This window comes from Biomphalaria glabrata, chromosome 11 (genome assembly GCF_947242115.1).
Source record: "Biomphalaria glabrata chromosome 11, xgBioGlab47.1, whole genome shotgun sequence".
Lineage (NCBI taxonomy): Eukaryota > Metazoa > Mollusca > Gastropoda > Planorbidae > Biomphalaria > Biomphalaria glabrata.
In genome coordinates this window covers 19,997,873-20,019,903 of record NC_074721.1, presented here as the reverse complement: position 1 = coordinate 20,019,903, position 22,031 = coordinate 19,997,873, and the positions used below count along the sequence as shown (strand labels likewise).

Genomic DNA, 22,031 nt, shown 5'->3' with positions numbered 1-22,031 from the left:
AAGTTGTAGTCGCCAAACTCTGAGACGCCAACGTTCTTTATTTGCTCGACTAACAAGTCAGTTCATCAACCTACATATATTTACATTATTTACATATATTTACATTAGATTTTTACCAAATATTAAAATTTTTAATACCTTTACTATTTTAACTGTGAATAGACCTTTATTTTAATGATATGACTGTATAGAATCTGGCCCTTGTTGTTTAGAGAGTGAGGGATCCTTAAGGGACTGCAGGCACGACATGGCCTAAATTGTGCCGATGTGCCTCAAATCAAAAATAAAACAAAATCATCTATTGTAGATTTGTCAAAGAGCAAACAAGTTTCTATGTGTGTGTGTGTGTTACAGTGTGTATCAACTAGTTATGATTGAATGGGTATCATTGAGAACAATAGGACATCCCACTGAATAGAGATGGCCATAAAGACTACCAGATGGTCTCTAACAGAATAACCTGTGTGTGTGTGTGTGTCTGTTATGTGAGTTCATTGTTTGTGTCAAGAGACATTTTAGACTATTTAGCTTATGTCAATGACAGCGGTAGAATGATGAATGTACGCCCCATTCTTACATCAAGAGTCAAGAAGATGGTAACAAGAACGTCACAGGAGACAAAGTTTCGTTGTGAAATACAAGACACACTGTAGTGACACACAGGAGACAAAAGTTTGGTTGTGAAATACAAGACACACTGTAGTGACACACAGGAGACAAAAGTTTGGTTGTGAAATACAAGACACACTGTAGTGACACACAGGAGACAAAGTTTCGTTGTGAAATACAAGACACACTGTAGTGACACACAGGAGACAAAGTTTCGTTGTGAAATACAAGACACACTGTAGTGACACACAGGAGACAAAAGTTTGGTTGTGAAATACAAGACACACTGTAGTGACACACAGGAGACAAAAGTTTGGTTGTGAAATACAAGACACACTGTAGTGACACACAGGAGACAAAAGTTTGGTTGTGAAATACAAGACACACTGTAGTGACACACAGGAGACAAAAGTTTGGTTGTGAAATACAAGACACACTGTAGTGACACACAGGAGACAAAGTTTGGTTGTGAAATACAAGACACACTGTAGTGACACACAGGAGACAAAGTTTCGTTGTGAAATACAAGACACACTGTAGTGACACACAGGAGACAAAGTTTGGTTGTGAAATACGTTTTGAAGTCGCAAAGAGACTTCAAGCGGAAGCTGAACTATCTACCTCACATGTGTGCCGGGTACTTTATAAAAAAACTGAGTAGGAGCACACCCCCCCCCCCAACCGGTTTCTTTTTCAACCATTCTTAAAACTATTAGTCAGTGTAAAGACAGTGGTGTCTCTAGGTATGTTACAGCGACACAACTACCGGCACCTCTCTGTGTTTGGTAAACATTACGGCAACCGTGCTGATAGCAGCATGATGAGTGACCCACCAGGGCAACGCGGTGAGTCAATGACCAGCACAGTAGCAGGCGGGAGTTGGAGATAACTCTAATTAATGAAGCCTGCATTGTGAAACGTCCTGCGTTTGTTTAGGCTACTTGTTATGTTCGGGCACTGCTTCATTTTTTAATGACTCGCGAAACGTTTTTCAACACTGAAATGCTGTTTTCTTTTTTAGAATGGTTTCACACTAATCTTTAATCATTATAACTGCAGCCAACACGAGGTCAGTCCCAGAATGCTATATAAATATAGGATTCTATGACATACTAGACTATGACATTCTGCTTTCAGCAAAGTGCTCTGCATTGTATCACTCAGTTTCCAATCAACATCTAGCTAGCTATTGGCCACAGCATAAGATGACCTCCAGGGCAACGCGTGAGTCAATGACCAGCACAGTAGCAGACGGGAGTTAGAGATAACTCTAATTAATTGCATTGTGAAACGACTTTTGGTCACAGCATAAGATGAAAAGAACATTGTGCCATGATACTGTTAGAGCTTGTGAACTCTGTGAATTGGGTGTGGTGGGCTTTTTGTTTTGTTTTTTAGCTTGCATTGAGTCTGTCTTGGTCTTGTAGCTGGGCATAATTGAAAAATTGCACATTGTCTTAGCCACATAACATCCTCATAAACTAATGCTGACCAGAAACATTTGATCCTTATTGTTGACCTTATGTTCTTGGAAAAGAAACATTCATTAGAAGATCCAGTTCCACGTCCAATCAGTGTAGTAGAATCTGTAAACTCTGTGCATCACCTATAGATCAGTTTTATAGAAACCTGCCCTATATAAGCGTTCTTCAAACTCCTCTTAACTTTCTGACAAGGGGATGCACATTTTTCAATTAATTTTTAAAGGACAAAAATGTATTTTCATTATAGTTATAAATCCATGTTTGAAAATTAATCAGCTATCAGCTTTTTTGTTTGTAATTAAAAGAGATTTTGTTTGATGTTTAAGTAGGATCTTTTTAGAATGGTTACCACAACAAGGCCGACTCAAGACGTTTTTATTTTTAAAGAAGAGTATGTCTCTCCTAATAAGATTCTTCTTATATGACAGAATAGTCTAATTTCTCCTCACTGTCTTACATCTTTTCTAGACGCCAGGAGAATGTATTCCTGCTGCTCAGAATGTAGGAAATCATTTATGTATATATATACATATGTAAAACAAAACAGAAAAGTATGATGCAATTAAATGTCTTTATGTTTCTTTACTGTTTGTTACCTTTTTATAACTCTTGGGGAAGCACTCCCAAATCACCTTGGTGGTTAAAAGAAGGAAAAAAAAGGGGGGGGGGGGGGCAAACACAATTTATTTTGTGGTGAATTGGAGATGGGGGGCTGTCACAGGTTAAATTTTGAGAAACATACTAGTAACGTGACCATTAACTGTAAACTCAGTTGTGTATCTAGAGCATTCTGTGTCTCTCCAGGTTGTTGGATGCTCAATGCAGGGCAGGACAACTGTGCATCCAGCACCTGTATGGCCACCAATGATAAAAAGCACAGCTTCTTCTGTTGCTGCTTTGGGGATATGTGCAATAGCAAGTTTTACATTAACAACAGTACTCTAGAGACTGCCAACACCACAGGGGCAGCTTATCCTACCACATTATCTGCTGGTAAGTGGAACTTGTATTTGGTTAGTTGTAGACAGCACTCTAGAGACTGCCAACACCACAGGGGAAGCTTATCCTACCACACTATCTGCTGGTAAGTGGAACTTGTATTTGGTTAGTTGTAGACAGCACTCTAGAGACTGACAACACCACAGGGGCAGCTTATCCTACCACACTATCTGCTTGTAAGTGGAACTTGTATTTGGTTAGTTGTAGACAGCACTCTAGAGACTGACAACACCACAGGGGCAGCTTATCCTACCACACTATCTGATTGTAAGTGGAACTTGTATTTGGTTAGTTGTAGGGCTCCACACCCTGAGCTTGATTTCATCTCTTTTCTTAAAAAGTAAGTTGGCTAGTTAGCTGTTGCCTGGTGTAGCTTCACATATGGAGAAGAAATGCCCATTCCCAAACTGTCAAACCTTTTTTATTTTTCTGCATTCAATTCAAATATAGTATTTCTCTTAAACATGAAGTTTAAGCAAGTCAGTTAAAATATAGTATTTCTCTTAAACATGAAGTTTAAGCAAGTCAGTTAAAATATAGTATTTCTCTTAAACATGAAGTTTAAGCAAGTCAGTTAAAATACAGTATTTCTCTTAAACATGAAGTTTAAGCAAGTCAGTTAAAATATAGTATTTCTCTTAAACATGAAGTTTAAGCAAGTCAGTTAAAATATAGTATGTCTCTTTAACATGCAGTTTAGCCAATTTTGAAGATGCAGATTACTTTCAAAAGACAACTCTTTAATCACAATTTGTAGTCAAAACTCAGGATACACAAACACAAATATTTATAGATTAAGTATTATAAATGTATATTAAGTAGAGTGTATTCATTTTTTAAGAGAATTAAACAAAAAAAAAATTGCTGCTTCAATCAAATTAAATCGATTTGCAATCAGTTTACAGAATTAGTGCCAACTCTAGACATGCACAGTCTTAGAAAATAAGATTATTTTTTTTTAGCATCAAGTCCTTTTTGATAAAAGATTTGGCTAGTTTGTATCTCATGTTTCTGTAACATTATTTATCCTCAAAAATATTTCTAGTCATGTTTGTTTGTGCTTCAAAGCAAAGAACTGTGAGTGATATTCTATTTCCTAGAAAACATTGCTCTGATGCTTGAGCCTCTGGTATGCCCAGCATTGCAGCACATAATCACTTCTCTCTTACAAGTTAGTTCAAATGAAAATACATCTACAGAGCTCTAGAGACCTATAAGCTGACATGTTTCTTTGAGGTGATGAATTCAGAGAGGCTGATAGGAGACAGTCAACCTTATGTTTTAAAAAAAAACCCACTAAAATTGTGTAAACATTAGAACACATTTACATTTTTTTTAAATTTAACTCACCATGTTTATTTCATGTTTGTAGCTTCCTCTTCAGTTCCTGCTGATCTTAGCTACAAGATGAAGACAATAGTTGTAGCTTTGGTGTCTGTGGCGGCTGTATCTCTAGTCATTGCTTGCACCTATTTGGTCTATAGAGTGTACCTGACACCCAAATCCACCAGCCCCCCTTCCTCATCTGTAACAAGGGTAGAAAGTGAGCATGAAGCTGCATTGACCCAGTTTGACCTTGAGGACTTGAAGGTTAATGGATTTTTAAAAATTTATTTTTACTTATATTAACTCTGTCTGTGTGAAATCCAGTACACATTATTTCTCAAACTTCCTATTCTGAACAAGTTGAAACTTGATGACAACACATGAATCAATCAATAAATTAACCATTTAGTTAGTAATTACTTAATTGTGTTAAATAATCTATTCAAATCTTATATATTTTTTTACAAGTTTGCTAAATATTTTAAACTAACAATAGACTATTAAAACCTTATATTTTTATAAGTACTTGGATTGCTCCCCAAACTGTCAACAAAAGTGATTGGACCACAGTGCACAGAGCATGCTATAAATGAGCATAAAATTGCACTAAACAAAAAGAAATTCATAAAAATATTTCCAATCGCACAAAATTTAATTATTTTTAGTCTAGATCTGTTAAACATTAATGACATGATTGCTTCAAAATAATTGATACAAATCACTCCATAGAAGTATGTTTTTAAAAAAGTTTTTTTTTATATTTCATTGTTATTTTAGAGATACATTCTAATAGAATAAAACAATTTACATGACATTTTATTTATTTGACTCACTTTTCATTTAAAAAAAAACAAACTCAAGATGAACCAAGACATGTTTGATTTGTCTAGGACCTTAAACAAGCTGAAAGCTTTTCCTTGTTTCTATAGTGAGCATTGACAATTTCTTCTATCAGATAGAGGATGTCCTCATCCAAGGTCGATACAGTGAGGTCAGGAGAGGCTGGTTAGGGGATAAAGAGGTGGCCATCAAGATCTACCAACCACACCACAGACAGGTGCGTTTCATTGCATTTTAGTTTTGTTGGTGACGTTTAGCTATTGTTGACTTATCATTTCCTGGATCATGTCTAATACATTCATCATTCACTGGAATATGTCTGATAATTCAGCGTTCCCTGGTACATGTCTAATACAATCAACGTCCCTGGTACATGTCTAATACAATCAAAATCCCTGGTACATGTCTAATACAATCAACATCCCTGGTACATGTCTAATACATTCAACATCCCTGGTACATGTCTAATACATTCAACATCCCTGGTACAAGTCTAATACAATCAACATCCCTGGTACATGTCTAATTCATTCAACATCCCTGGTACATGTCTAATACATTCAACATCCCTGGTACATGTCTAATACAGTCATCATTTCCTGGATAAACTATCAATACTATTAATGATGTCTCTGAAACACATTAGAACTGTTTAGTTTTAATTCTCTTGAAATAGTTTCTGTATTGTTTTGTGTATATTTGTGTGTACTAACATTATTGACATGGATTCTCATAAAGCCCTAGCCTCCTCTGACTTTGTGACCCATAACAGTTTCATTCCATCCTGTGCTCTCTTACTTTTCTGTTGCTCTCTCATTCATGGTGTGCTCATGACAATCCCATCTCTTAAGTAGCCAGTGGGAGTTGGGAGTGGGAGAGGGGGAGTATGTTTCCATTCTAGGTTGTTCTATTTTCACACAATTGAATTGACAGTCCAGTGACATAATACAACATCAGACCTATGAAAACACTTCAACATTTTTCAAGCTTTTTAATCTTCTTTTTGTTGTGTTCATTTGTTTGCTTTATACATATATTATATTACAAAACCATGTATATATTTACTTATAACAAACTGATTACAGCAATGGTTATACCAGCTGTTCTCAACCTTATTAGCTCAGCAACCCATTTTAACAATTTCCCACTTTGCAGCAACCGCAAACTTAAAATTATTTTCATTCATTAGCATAATTAACTGTTCCTGTTCTTTTTCTATTCTAAAATTGTTGTCCTAGTTACAATTAAATTACAGAAATTAAATTTTGTCTTTAAATTACACTTATTTAGGTTTCTATTTTTTATTTTCATTTTGCATATTTATGTGAGAAATTGAAAAGCATGACATAGCACAGATAATGATCACATATGGGTAATCTTTAATGATAGGCCCTACAATAGTGTTTCCACAGTCTGAGCTTTTTTTCTGTTTCAGCAAATCAGAAATTCTCAGGACAGTCATGGACAGGTCACAATGCGACTAGGTTTTTTCATTTATGTATTTACACTTTATTACTAACATGCTGAACTAAAAGGGCGGAGAAGGTGCTAATTGGGATTCGACTTCAAATACTTGATCCAGATTTGTGTAACTGATATTAAAGGAAATCATTTTTGGTTGCATTGCTATTAATAAGTTCAATAAAACTCTTTTTTTTTGTGATGTCTCTGTAACTTTGTCATCCTTGAGTCTGAATAGACATCTGGCAAATATGATGTCAGGTAGATTTGAAAAGTAGGAGGAAATTTCTTGTCACAGGATTCCTACTGGAGCCTCCTTCTTAGGTAGCCAAGTGGTTTTTGCCTCTCAGCCCCATACATCTCACATTTGTTGACACATACATCAGACAGTCATTCCAATGTCTTTTGGTGACTTATTCTGTACCAAGAAGGCTGAGTGGTAAAGCTTTTGGCTTCCAAACCAGGGTTTCAGGCTCAAATGCTGGTGCAGACTTTTTTTTTAATTTTGGGGATCTCGAGTCCTCCCAGCTCTAACGGGCACCTGACATTAGTTGGGGAAAAGTAAAGGTGGTTGGTTGTTAACCATGGGCCACAGAAATAGATTACCTTTACATCATCTGCCCTATAGATTGCAAGGTCTGAAAGGGGAACTTGACTTTACTATTCTGTTGAAATTCAGACCAACATAACTAGCATATTTGGAGCACCATCTGTGCAGATACCACTTATATTTTTATATTTTTGAAAGAAAATTTGTGTACTTTTCCAAAAAATGAACTTTTTCATATACATCATGTGCTGTTGTAGTCATTTCAAGAGGTTTGCAAAAGAGAAACTTGTTTTTTAAATTGCCACCATCTATATAACTAAACTGACCTCTAAAATTCTGGCTATCCTCAGATGTTTGCTTTCAAAATTTATGTTGCAGTTATTTTGGCTTCATAGATTCGGCTTATTGAACTTCATTCCAATTTATGCACTGGTGTTTTTAAACTAATAAAGTAAAACAATACCATTGAAAAAATCTGCTTTTTCTTTTCATCACTTTCATTTGTTAGAGATCAATTTTTATGTTTGGTTCCCTAATAAAAATATTACCTTCAATAGCATACAATGGACTATTATATGTTGGCATATTACTAAGTATAATGAAATCGGTTTTCAAGTGATGTCACCAAAGATTGAGCAATGGCTCAGCATTGCATTATGCATTTACCTGAATTGATTTAAATTGTTACAAATATTTATGCTATTACAATTAAGATGTATTGAGTCATTCATATTCATAGGTCTGCAATATCTATCCTCAAATAATAATTTTGGAAAAAGTTAAAATTGACAATGTCAAGTTTGCTAGCATTGACAAAATAAGTCCATAGTTTTGATGGTCTTAAGCAACCCCTTGCTAATCGTCCTTCGATCCCAAAGGCCTTTCGATAAACTTGTTAGGAACCCCTGGGTTATTCAAATAGAACTATAATCTGTTGGTCTTTTTGAAATCGTTTTCTTCACAAAAGGTTTGATGTGTGAGATTTGAACTTAGTCTTCACAATGTGTTCTACTGGGCTTGGCATATGTAATGTTTCTAATGGGGAAAAAAAGTGTTTTTGTTGCTAGTTTGGGTGTTATCATGGTCATCTTGACCTGGATGTCTAATTGTTTATATTTTGTTTTTTATCACTCTTCACTCACTGAGTCATGCCCCTTTGGTAAACAAAGGAAGGTCTTCTTTCTGATAAATCTTTTAATTTGAAGGTTTATCTTTGTCATTTCCTCTAAGGCAGTATTAGATTTCTTGAAGTAAGTGTATTTTAGGATAGCACCATACTTAAGATACATAACTTTGGTATCATTTTCTTAACATTTGCTTTATAAATGTCTGGCCAAGTATTCTACTGATGGATTGTTTTTGTTTTGTTAAGTCTGAATGTAATTTTTAGCTTATCTTTTTATTTAACATTTATGACTAGAAACAGGAAGGAAAGAAAGAGAAAGATACAAGAAAGGAAAGACTCAATTAAAACAAATACTTTTTTAAGCATATATTTTTAACTGCCAGAAGCAGTTCATTCATTATAATGGGAGTAATATTTGTTTACTTGACTGGTCTACCAAATCTTATTAGCAGTTTAATATATAATGCTGCTTTTAGGGCAGTGTTTGAATTACTCTAAATTCTTTTTTTTTTAAAGATTAAAAATCAAATCCATTTTTTTAGTTTATGTGGGTCTAGGCTGATGTAGGAGTGTAGTCTTGAATGATGGGGATTGTTTTTTTGTCTCACAGTTTTATCAGGACAAACAGCAAATAATTTAAAAAATTTGAAAGACAAAAAAATTCTTTTTGGAAAAAAAATGTTTGTGGGTTGGGATGTGTGAAATGATCAGAGGTGGCATTAGGGGGTGATGAGTGAGGCAACTGCCCCAGGCACCGCACCTTAAGGGGCTGGGGCTCTAGGATAAAGATGATCTCTTGTCACAGCCCACTGTACAAATATTCTTTGCCCTGATATGACACACGTCGAGGGCCCTGCACACTTCTAAGTCTATCTCTGATTTACTCATTTACCCTAACCCTAAACTCTTTTTGAAACTCATTTAGCTGACAAATCTCTTTTAGTTTTATTCTGCTAGCACTTCATTTGGAATGACTGGAACAAAAGACTGAATGAAAGTTTAGCTTCTGCATTTTCTCTGTTTTGATGCTAAACATTGCATGAACAAAAGACTGAGTGGAAGTTTAGCTTCTGCCACTTCTCTGTTTTGATGCTAAACATTGCATGAACAAAAGACTGAGTGGAAGTTTAGCTTCTGCCACTTCTCTGTTTTGATGATAAAGATATGCATACAGACACACACACCTTGTTTTGTTAGTATCCACAGAAGCACTCATTTTAAATACTAATAATAAGATCACTATTATCCTCATAGGTGATTTAGGGTATCAATACCAGGTTACCTTTCTTTGTCTTAACCACAAAATAAACTGACCCACATTTGACCTGCTTCATTATTTTACCATAACTTGAAATAAATGTATTTTTCAGTATTACTATAATGAAAGAACAGCATACTACCAACCTTTTATGGACCATGATAATGTGGTGAAGTTCTATGGTGCCAAGGAGCAGGAGGAGGCAACTCTACATGTCATGCAGTACCTGATAGTCACAGAGTACATTTCTCTTGGCACATTGACAAGCTACCTGAAGCACAACACAGTAGACTGGTACACATTGTGTCACATGTGTCAAGGGGTAGCCAGAGGCCTGGCTCATATTCACACAGACATCCAGAAAGGGGGTGAGTACATCATTAAATTATGCATGCTTACATATACTTCAGGTTACCAGACATCAGGAGGTCACATCTTCTTTTATGAGCCATTGGCTTGAAATGGGAAAATGTCCAGTTTTTACTATTTTGTTAGCTGCACATGCAGCATACTGTCCAACACTGGAATTCAAGTCTTCATATCATATGGTTTAAAGCAACAAAAACACTTATACATTATGTTTTGTCAGGCATACTGAAATTGAGCATTGATGTAACTTGTTAAGTTGTTTGATGAGTGATGAATTTTAAAACCATTTGCAGGACAGAAAGTGACATATTTTCTAGTGCTTCTATACATTCATGGCTGTTCATGTGAAACATGCTATTTAAATCTCTTCAAGATCTGTTCATGTGAAACATGCAATTCAAAACTCCTCAAGATCTGTTCATGTGAAATATGCTATTTAAAACTCCTCAAGATCTGTTCATGTGAAACATGCAATTCAAAACTCCTCAAGATCTGTTCATGTGAAACATGCAATTCAAAACTCCTCAAGATCTGTTCATGTAAAACATGCAATTCAAAACTCCTCAAGATCTGTTCATGTGAAATATGCTATTTAAAACTCTTCAAGATCTGTTCATGTGAAACATGCAATTCAAAACTTCTCAAGATGTGAAACATGCAATTCAAAACTCCTCAAGATCTGTTCATGTGAAATATGCTATTTAAAACTCCTCAAGTTCTGTTCATTTTTCTTTTGATAAAGCATTTTTGCTGATTAAGACACAGAAGTGGCGCAGTGGAGAAAATAGAGAAGTAGACTCTAAATTGACTATTCAGAGGCTTCTAAACACATACATTACAAACACAAATTGAAGAAAATGCTCTTTGTATGCTAAAAATTATACTTAATATTTTACTAGTTTTACAGCCCATGATTTACTGAAGTGTTTTATCAATCAAATTGTAAGCCTATTTTTTTTTGGAGAAGCTTTTTTTGTATTCTTTTTGCCCTTCTTTCTGTCCTCCTTTGGGCTTGCAAATGTCTGTTAACCTAACATAGACTCAGTGAAATATACATATCTGTACATATACTCAGGTAACCCTGCATTATACTCAGGTAACCCTATATATATTTCAATGAGAGTAGTAAATAATAGATTTCACCTTTGAAAGGTATGGTACTTTATATATATATCTGATATGAAAAGATGATTCTAGATTGAAATTGTGTATGTTTGAATGTATAACCAGTTGATAAAGAGTTAGTAATAGTAATAATTGTGTTGCTTGAAAATTAAAACTCATATTCTTTTATCCCAGACCTGTTCAAACCAGCCATGGCTCATAGAGATGTGAACACCAGAAACATTTTGGTCAAACCTGACTTGAGCTGTGTCCTTGCAGACTTTGGTTTTGCTGTGGGGATGATGGGGTCCAAGATAATCAAAAATGGTGTGGCAGAGAATGCAGAACAAGCATCACTTGCTGATGTAAGATTTCTGATGACATTCTTACTAGTTAACAGTTTCTTAATAATCTTAGTCTGAGATCATTCTTTTTCTGTTGTATATATTTAATGTCACCTTTGAACCCTACTATGTTAGAAGTTGAAAGGAGCTAAGGTTCTCAATTCAGGATCTCGAGTTTGAAGTCCTGATTTTTTTTATTTGGTACATTTTCCATCCTACACAATAGTTGGAGAAGAGGTCTGGCTTAAGTTGGGGGAAAGAAAGTGAAGAAATTTTGGTGGCCTTATCAGCAATGGACAACAGAAATTAACAAGCTATTCATCAGCAATGGACCACAGAAAGGACCAAGCTTTTCATCAGCAATGGATTACAGAAATAACAAGCTTTTAATCAGCAATGGACCATAGAAATGAACAAGCTTTTCATCAGCAATGGGCCACAGAAATAAACAAGCTATTCATCAGCAATGGATTACAGAAATAACAAGCTTTTAATCAGCAATGGACCATAGAAATGAACAAGCTTTTCATCAGCAATGGGCCACAGAAATAAACAAGCTATTCATCAGCAATGGATTACAGAAATAACAAGCTTTTAATCAGCAATGGACCATAGAAATGAACAAGCTTTTCATCAGCAATGGGCCACAGAAATGAACAAGCTATTCATCAGCAATGGGCCACAGAAATGACAAGCTATTCATCAGCAATGGGCCACAGAAATGAACAAGCTATTCATCAGCAATGGACCACAGAAATGAACAAGCTATTCATCAGCAATGGACCACAGAAATGACAAGCTATTCATCAGCAATGGGCCACAGAAATGACAAGCTATTCATCAGCAATGGACCACAGAAATGAACAAGCTATTCATCAGCAATGGGCCACAGAAATGAACAAGCTATTCATCTGCAATGGACCACAGAAATGAACAAGCTATTCATCAGCAATGGGCCACAGAAATGAACAAGCTATTCATCAGCAATGGACCACAGAAATGAACAAGCTATTCATCAGCAATGGGCCACAGAAATGACAAGCTATTCATCAGCAATGGGCCACAGAAATGAACAAGCTATTCATCAGCAATGGACCACAGAAAAAGCTTTTCATCAGCTGTCCCTTAAGATCACTAGGTCTTAAAAAATATAAAAATTGACTTGTAAAGAAAATATTCTGAGATAACATGTTGTTAAATAATTAACAGTAGTTTCATTGTTTTTTTTTTAAATCCAATCTTGCTAAGGTCACCCTGCAGTGGTAAAGTAATCTAAAAGCTCATGGCCAACATCATATCACTCACTTCAGCATAATTCTGGGCATGTGACCACTGTGTGTATGGTGTATATTTTGATAAAACTGTTACATGGTTTATTGATTTATAAATGTTTGAACCAAAAATGTGAAAGTATTTTACCTGATCATTTAGAATATAAGTTATGCAGTAATAAGTTACACAACAATAAGTTATGCTACAATAAGTTACACAACAATAAGTTATGCAGTAATAAGTTACACAACAATAAGTTATGCTACAATAAGTTACACAACAATAAGTTATGCTACAATAAGTTACACAACAATAAGTTATGCTACAATAAGTTACACAACAATAAGTTATGCTACAATAAGTTACACAACAATAAGTTATGCTACAATAAGTTACACACCATCCCTTTCTGAATCTCTAAAAATCTCTACAATTGTTTTAGTGCCACAATAAACCCATCTCATACAGGCTTTAAATCCTCCTCCGCATTCTTTAAATATACATCTCAAAGTATTGAAGAACAACATTTAAGTGATAACTAGCTGTTCAAATCTTTTTCTACCTCAGGTGGGGACACTGAGGTACATGGCACCAGAAGTATTTGATGGAGCAGTTAATCTCAGGGACTGTGAGGCCTCTTTGAAACAGATTGACGTCTATGCTCTAGGTCTAGTCTTGTGGGAGATAGCTTCAAGATGTGTTGATCTGTATCAAGGTTGGTTTGATGTTTTACATCATAGTATCATCCTCTCTGCACAGATGTGTGGCATTATTCACAACTTACAACTATCTGAAGACTTGTATGTAAACTGTTTAAGTCTAATGTTGCTATATAAACTGTTACTAGTAATACTGTATAATACTTGAATTTAAATCTACAGACTTCTGATTATTGTTTTTCAAGGATATAAGCATATGTGGCTTCCATGCACATTTCATAAATGTCATTGAGTTCATTAGCTAGTTTGTTTTCATCACTTCTCTTATCATTAATGTTAGTTTTGATCTTTGTTATGGTCATAGCATTCCTATTATTCAATGCTCATCTGAAATGTTCCATGAGTTAGTAAGAGCTCATGTTTCATTCTACAGTTCGGTCATTCTTCAATGAGTAGAATATTAAAATTGTGTTGATTTGATATTCTGATTGTTTGTTTTGGAGGTCACTAAACAAAGATTGGTTTTTCAATAACTTAGTGTTTTTCTTTCAATCATTACAGGTGCTCCTGTACCAGAGTACCATCTTCCATTCCAGCAAGAAGCTGGCATTCACCCAACCTTTGAAGAGATGCAAGTCCTTGTAGTCAAGTACAAAACAAGGCCTAAGTTACCTGAAGTTTGGAAACATTCAAATCCAGTTGGTTGCTTTTTGCACTTTGCAAATTTATTAGTTGAATTATCAAATCAAATATTTGTTAAAGAGTTACATTTTTCTTTACATTTGATAATCTTTTACAATTGCAATCTTGATTTCTGAAATAGTTTCATGAAAGACTAAAATATCCAATGGTTATGAACTTATTTCTTTTGACAGGCTGTTCATTCATTGAAGGAAACCATTGAAGACTGCTGGGATACTGATGCTGAAGCCAGGCTAACTGCTTTATGTGTTCAAGAACGTTTGTCAGATATGGCTGCATTGTGGGTCCAAGGGAACAAACAGAGAGGAGTCACACCCACACTTAATGCCACTATGAATCTTCCAGAAGTTTATTCAGGGAATAACCCCAACTTAGTGCCACCCTATGTGAATGTAAACAATGAAACTAATGCTTACCGGGGCTCAGATAGTCAGGCACCAGTCACTTCAAGTGGCATTGCATTGCAGGTAGGAGAGCAGGAAGAAACATACACTGATGGCATCACAGCACCATTGATTACTAATGTTGGCCATCTTAGTGCCAGTGGCAGCAGTGAGATGGTAGATGGTCGTGTTAGATCCTGGCTTCAAGACCAGAGTGTATCAGAGTCGACAGTGGATACCATTCTCCCAGCAACCCCCTCACATGATGAGACTGCTCCAGTTGCTGCTAGTGTTCCATTAAAAGCTAACAATGTCATGCTGGCCATGAACAAAGCTGTCATCTCTCATCCCAATCAGGGCAGAAATCCAACTGCTGAGCGCAACACTCATAAACGAAGTGACGAGGAGCTCACAGTCTCTGGTAACCGGCTGCTGGCTCCTGGAGACCAAGACACAGGCACCACTAGTTCATCCAGAGAAAGGCGGGGTTCCCTGGACACACAGAGTGCACTCTTGAACCACAACGCTGGTGGACATAGTTTTGATGGCGTAGACACAGTTGAATCTTCATCTCTCGTTCAAAACGATGTTCTGAGTCAGCATAGAAATAACCCGATCCCTTACTTACAAAACCAGGTTCACAATGATGGTGCTGCTCTAGTATCTGCTGCCCCTAGCTTGACGCGGCCTAAGCTGTCTAACATTAGCAGCAACAGAAGCTTTTATTTGCGCCTCCATGGGGAAGACCCTAGTATTAATCAGAGAAACACAGAGGAGGGGCTACATTCAAAGTCATTGAAGCAGAAACTGAGTAAGCTGATCCAGCCAATGGGATTAGGTCACAAGTTTTCCAAACTTATGTTTGGTGGGAAGAACAAGAAAAAATATAACCTGGGCAGTGGTGAGGTAGAGACCCCCTGTTCCCTTAAATCTTCTGGCAATTATGTCCCCAACGGATGTCTGGGTGGTACAAACAGCAGTGTAGCACCAGGGTCACTAAATATTCAAGTAGAGATGGTCAATGGAATAGCTGTGACTAGGACCTGCAATGACACCCTCACTTATCCATTGCATTCTAACATCACGTCTGAAGCACAGGCCAGGCTGTTTGCCACCAACGCCATGAGGCTTGGAGTCCTTGCAAATGATGACCTCCCGTCTCCGTCCCTTTTCCCTAAAGGCAACACAAGCTCAGTGTCCAATGATTCCAGGGACCAAGAGACAGTACTTTCCTTACAGAACTTGTCATCAAATAGAGACTATGGTTCCATGCTTTCTGTGGCACTCCCCTCAACTTGTGCGCCTGATGGGCAATCAGACACCTCTGCTAAACGCTCATCTACCTCTAGTCTCACATCATCAGACCATAGATCTAGTTCTCATCCACACTATTCAGACCTGGCTTACCCACCTGCATCACAGCATGACGCTGCCAACTTGTCAAAAATTTTCTTGGATTCCCTTAACAGTGTAGAGACAGGTTTAGCTGTGCACTCCCCACAGAATAGAACAATATCTCCTATCAACATTAATGTTTCCCAAGTAAGTGCTGCTAAAATGCCAAGAAAGAAAAACATATTCAGCAATTTGCCAGGAACTGCATCTAGTCAAATTCCACAGGGTAAATTTAGCCAAGACAATAACTTGCCAGACACCAAGGGAGGCAATGCTATCATGTCCGTTGTGCCTATCTGTGATAAAAGTCTTTCAAGAAGCCCTCATTCAGCACTGCCAGACCAGGTAGCATGTAAAAAAACATTGTCCACTGTGTCACAGCCACAGGAGAAAACTGGAAGAGATATTGAGAGAAATGAGTTGAGAAAACACTCACCATTAGCCAAGTTATCCCAGTCCCAGAGTGTGACAGACCTAGACAGGCACCAGCACAGCAGTTTAAATGACTTTCAGGACATTGGCAAAATTTGTGATGAAACAAATGGAAATCACAGGCCAAGGCCAAAGTCCTTGTCTTTAAAAGGTCACAATTACAATCACATCAAAAAGGATACTGCTGTGCCCATTCCTGCTGGCTGCTCTGTCATCATGGCCCCTGTGGCCACAAAACCATCCAGCAGTGGCCCAAGTAAATTGGGAGAGAATGGGACCTTGCCTGTAGTAGTGCCGAACATTACATTAAACAAGAGTTGTCTGCCTTTTCTGTCTGCTGATGTGGATAAGCAGCGGTTGATAAATTCTTCACAGAATGTGGCTGTTGGCTCACTACGCAGCACATTGCCTACTGCTGGTAGTAATGGCTTTAAAGAAGGAACAGCTTGGGATACCTGCAATGGTCATGTTAACGCAGTAGTGTCCGATGATAAGAAAAATCTTATTGTACATAGTCATTCAGATTCCAGTGAAAAAATTAGGCGCCGGATCAAAACCCCAGTCTCTTTTAAAAAAGGCCGTCTTTCTTTGTATGATGATCGCCTTATGAGTCAAAGTTTAGGAGCGGAATCTCTAATTGGAGTCCTAACCGACCAGACTCCAGAAACATGTGAGCAGAGAAACATTACAGCATTAGGCAGTGATTCATTTCAAGTAGGCTCAGGTTTCAAAGACTATAACAAAATGATTCAGAGCGATTCAAACCTTGTTTTGTAAAATCCTATTCAGATGTTAGGATTTTAACCTCTTAAAAGAGACAGTGATTCTGTGTAACACAGTGAAACCACCAGCTCACTTTTTACTTCTCTGAACAGGAAGTATTAGCAACATCTAGTTGATGGACTTGTACTGGAGAACAGTTTTGTTTCATGTAGTTGTTGATAACTATGCTGTCATGGCAACAAGCCTAGACCTTGCAACATTGTACTTATTGATACTATACACAATCAAATTGTCTTTCTAAAGAAAAAAAAATCCTAAATTTTCTGTGTGGGTTCTGTATGCACTGTTAATTTAATTGTTTGGATATTACCCCAATATTGTCATTATATCAAATGTCATGTTAATGAAAGGTGTGTTTTGTAAGGGCAAGTATGTTTGGGATTGTATCACAACACAATGGTCATGTAACATTGGCAACATTTGTGTTTTTTGTGCTGGGGTTTGAATGTTAAATTTTGTTGCAATTTGTTTGAACTCATGACAAGTATTCCATAATATTTTATTGTTGTTAGCCGGCTAATTGTATTGTGTACTCATGTGCTGTTAGCTGGCTAATTGCTTTGTCTACTCATGCTTTTAGCTGGCTAATTGGTTGGTTGCTGTTATGGATGAAATGACATCACTTTCACATTGTGTGTGTGTGTCAGCATGTGTGGATAAGGAAACAAATGTCCTAGTGCTAGAGAATCACTCATCTGAGTGTGGCTGTGATCTTAGGTAACAAGACTAATTTTTAACAATTTTTGAATGATTGATTATTAAATGTGTGGGCATCTAGTGTGTCCATTGAGTCATACCATCCCATCCATCATTTTCAACATAACCTCTTACACAATCAGTGACCATGTTTTCCCCTAAAGTTTTCAAAACACATTTTCATATGGACTTGTTAAAAGCTTTTGATTCTCACAGAAGTTTTTTGTGCAACTTTGATCTTCTTCAATGTCAAGTTCTGAGAATCAATTTTGTAAACCACAAACTAGTCTTAAGGCTATGATTTTTGTTGCTATTCTTTGTTTTACATTTTCTGCAGAATTTGTTATAAAAACATTTGAACAGTTGATATGTTCTTCAACTTCACTATGTTTATTTGTCATATGGCTAGACTTAGACTTTCAAGTTGAAACTTTCCTGTTATGTTTAGGGGACAATGTTTGTTCTAAGTGAGTGTCATTTGGCTGTATTTTTTTTAATGTCTCTACACCAATTATTTACTTTAAAAATATACACAGATTTTTAGAATCTTTGTTTCTTTGTTTTAATCCTATCTACTGGACAATTTTTCATTGTAGGGTAGAAAATTGTTTTCTAAGTTCATTTCTGTAGCACTTATGTGTTTGTATTGTGTAAATAAGACAAACAGTAAGTAGAGTTTCTAGAAGGACAATGTGTATATAAATTAGGCAGTTTTAAGACTTCATTTCTCTTGAAATACTCTACTCTTCACATTACCTGCACAGTATATCTTGTTAAATGATTATCATTGGCCTAACACATTTTTTTAAATATTCATAAGGTTTGTTTTAACAGTCAGTTAATTTTTAGATGTAGTTTTCATTTCACAAAAGTGTCAATTTGTGACTGCCTGGTCTGGACTGCACTCTGGCTAATAGTTCTGAGTTTGAACCCCCTGCCCTCCTACTGGGATGTGAAGAAATGTCCTAAACAAACAACAAACTAGTCACATATTTAAGTCTGTTATTGATTGAATCATGACTGGGCTGTGTCCTTTTTTTTTTAGTCTAAGAAATATTGATTGCCTGATCATTTTTCTTCTATAAAGAACAAATTGACTATGTTGTGTGTGGTATTTTGTAATGCCACATTTTGTCACTGATTATTTGTTCACCCAGAAGCTACTTATGCTTTGTCTATTATTTATGTGTCTGTCAGAAGGTGAGAACACACTTCCTATTGCAGAGCAGTCTCACATTAGTGACTTACTGCTGATGGTTATATTAGTGGAAAGTTTCACTCAGTTTATTAATTCCCCCTTTCAAAGCTTGTGGTCGATAGGGAAGATGATGTAAAGTTCATCTGTTTCTATGGCCAACAGTTTACGAGGGTTGGACAGCACATTGACCAACTTCCTTTACTTCCCCCAACTCACATCAGGTACCCATTACAGTTTGTTTGACCCAGGAATGTCTTGAAACTCTAAGTCCTTCCCTCAGCTCAGACACCAAGTGCTCAGCCACCATGCCCCCCCTGTCACTGAAAGGATTTTGTTTAGTTCTAACATCTGCACGTTTCTGATGTGCTAGTTATGTGTCTCCCCCCCCCCCCCCCCCCCCCCATACATTCCTCCTCTTACCAAACATGCCAGCTACCCAACTCCTTGCCATCTGTTTCTACCTGCTTGACACTTTTACTTCTAAATGTTGGAACAAAAGATTTCTAAGTGAAGATCATTGAACCAGTAACTAACATAAGGGCTGGACTGAGAGTCCACTGTTTACTGCTTTTACTATGATGCTCAAGTTTCAAAGATCTCAGCAAAACTCAATAAAAATGAACATAATAAAACAAACAATAATAATAGTTGCTTTAAGTATTGATTGCTAAACTACTGTCAAGAAAGAACTGCAAATATTTGAGTTGATATAACAATTAACTTACTGACTTCATGTACAAACATTTCTCCTTTTTTTTTTAATAGCATCCTGACTTGTATAAATGTCAATAATCAACCCATATTGTCTTAGAACATTGCATAGTTCATAATGTATTCTTCACAACCTTATTATCATTTAGTTTAGAAATAATTTAAAAAATAATGAAACCAATTAAAATTTGGCAGTTTTGGATCTTCTGCTCAGTCCTAGAAATGTTTGTTTTCTTCCCTTTTATGTTGTCATGGAAATAAGACATATGAACTCTTGCATCCAAATATGACAAGGAAGCATTTGTTTAGACTGGCACTGGAGAGATTGCCTTTCAAACCTTTCACATTCATTGACTGGCTATATTTGAGGAAACTCTCCAGAAATTTGGTCCTGTTCCTCAATTAATGTGTTCCCCCCCCCCCAACCCACCTACATTACTATTCAGCTTATAACCAATTTTGATAGGTAAACTAGTGTTAAAAAATGTAAACAATAAGTCAAGTCTTGTTTATATATTTCTAGTCTGATGGCTGCCTGGATATTAGGTATGTGCTCTAGACTGTCTCCTTGATGGTCCCAGGTTCAACACCCTTCCAGTCGCCATTTCCCCCTATCCTGCAGGAGGTTTGTGCTAGGACATAATACTCTTCAATTCTAAAGGAACATTCAAAACATGTGAAACAAAAACTCTTCTTTGTTATTGTTCTGAATTTTTCACTCACTGTGGCTGCTGCTCATGACTTGGCTTTGTTTTGTTCAAACCAAATGTCTTCACTATGACAAAGACCTCATTCAAATATTGTTTCACTATGACTATATTCACTATGTATAAATATGATAACATTTGTCTGACTCCACTATAATTATAATTGTTCTCATTGTAAATATGAATGTTTTCATTATTAATATGTTTGACTGCATTATAACGATGACTAACTTTACTATTGTGATAAAAAGACACTTTCCTTTTTTAGTCTTAAAAATTTGATCTTTTTTTTTAATGAAACTTACACTATTGTTGTTTTTTTTGTCAACTAAAGATCTGTAACTCAGTCACAATTGTTCACATCTAGAAACTATTCAAGGTCCTTTGATTAGTTAGTGTACACACTCCTTCCCAACTGTTTTTTAGTTCTGCACCATTGGCAATTTTATGTGGATTTTGTCATGTATAATTTTATAACAGCATTAATGATAATTTATTTTTAATTCAACTTGTTTCACTTGCCTCTTTGTACCTTCCACACTCTAAAGAGTTTATGAACACAAAGATATGGGTGAACCTCTCCCCTGGAACTACAGCAACCGTATTGAAAAAGAACTTTTCTAGAGCTGAAATAAAGGAATAACAAAAAGAGAGGCTTATCGTTGAAAACTAAAAGGTTTACTAATTGGTCGTGTTTTATATCATGATTGAATAGTATAATTCATTGTGTGAATCATAATTTCTATTGTTAATTATGTGAAGGATTATTATCCGAGCTGTGGGAGTAACTTGTACATCCCAGTGGTAACTTGTATTGTAGAACTGTAAGAAGATGTATTGTACATATTGGAGTGAGACTTAACCCCAGTTAGTATAGACTTAGACTGTAGAACATTGTGGGTTGATACAAACTGATTGTCTCCTCCTTGACACTTGCTCTAACACTTCATCTGCAAAAACCAACAATAGCTCATTCAGTTATTTATTGATTCATTTGATTGGTCCTAACCAAATGTTCTATGGAATTGTGGGTAAAACTGTGTAGCCGCAACATGACAAGTAGCTGTGTACATTTGTGCTGTTTGTGCATGTTGCTGTCAGCATTCTCAACTCTACTGCTCTTTTATTTATTCTCTTTGTTACCCCGAGCTTGTTCAAGAAATATATGCAGTTGTCCTCTCCTGAACTCTGCACTTGTTTTATTTTCTGTTGTTTTTGTTTTTTACAAACTGTTTTGTTTCTGGTCTATGAAAACAACCACCAAATGATAATAAAGTCTGATGTAATAAATATGTGGACATTGAGTTGAGTAAATACTTCTATATGTCTGGTGTATTGTAAATGTGTGGACATTGAGTTGAGTAAATACTTCTACATGTCTGGTGTATTGTAAATGTGTGGACATTGAGTAAATACTTCTACATGTCTGGTGGTGTATGGTAAATACTTCAATATGTCTGGTGTATTGTAAATGTGCGGACATTGAGTTGAGTAAATACTTCTACATGTCTTGTGTATTGTAAATATGTGGACATTGAGTAAATACTTCTACATGTCTGGTGTATTGTAAATATGTGGACATTGAGTTGAGTAAATACTTCTACATGTCTGGTGTATTGTAAA

At 36.2% G+C, this 22,031-nt stretch overlaps 1 protein-coding gene across 3 annotated transcripts in view; it reads left to right on the top strand.

The window, feature by feature from the left end:
• The window catches only part of LOC106072563 (uncharacterized), an 87,365-nt gene extending 65,661 nt beyond the window's left edge, over nt 1-21,704 (top strand). For all 3 annotated transcript variants that reach the window (XM_056045732.1, XM_056045734.1, XM_056045733.1), the window contains 8 exons: nt 2,898-3,086; nt 4,465-4,682; nt 5,374-5,475; nt 9,766-10,021; nt 11,322-11,491; nt 13,310-13,457; nt 13,963-14,099; nt 14,277-21,704. In XM_056045732.1, the coding sequence (XP_055901707.1) occupies nt 2,898-3,086; nt 4,465-4,682; nt 5,374-5,475; nt 9,766-10,021; nt 11,322-11,491; nt 13,310-13,457; nt 13,963-14,099; nt 14,277-17,090 (4,034 nt within the window). In that variant the 3' untranslated portion in view covers nt 17,091-21,704. The remainder of the gene's footprint in view (nt 1-2,897; nt 3,087-4,464; nt 4,683-5,373; nt 5,476-9,765; nt 10,022-11,321; nt 11,492-13,309; nt 13,458-13,962; nt 14,100-14,276) is intronic.
• The last annotated feature ends 327 nt before the right edge of the window (nt 21,705-22,031 follow it).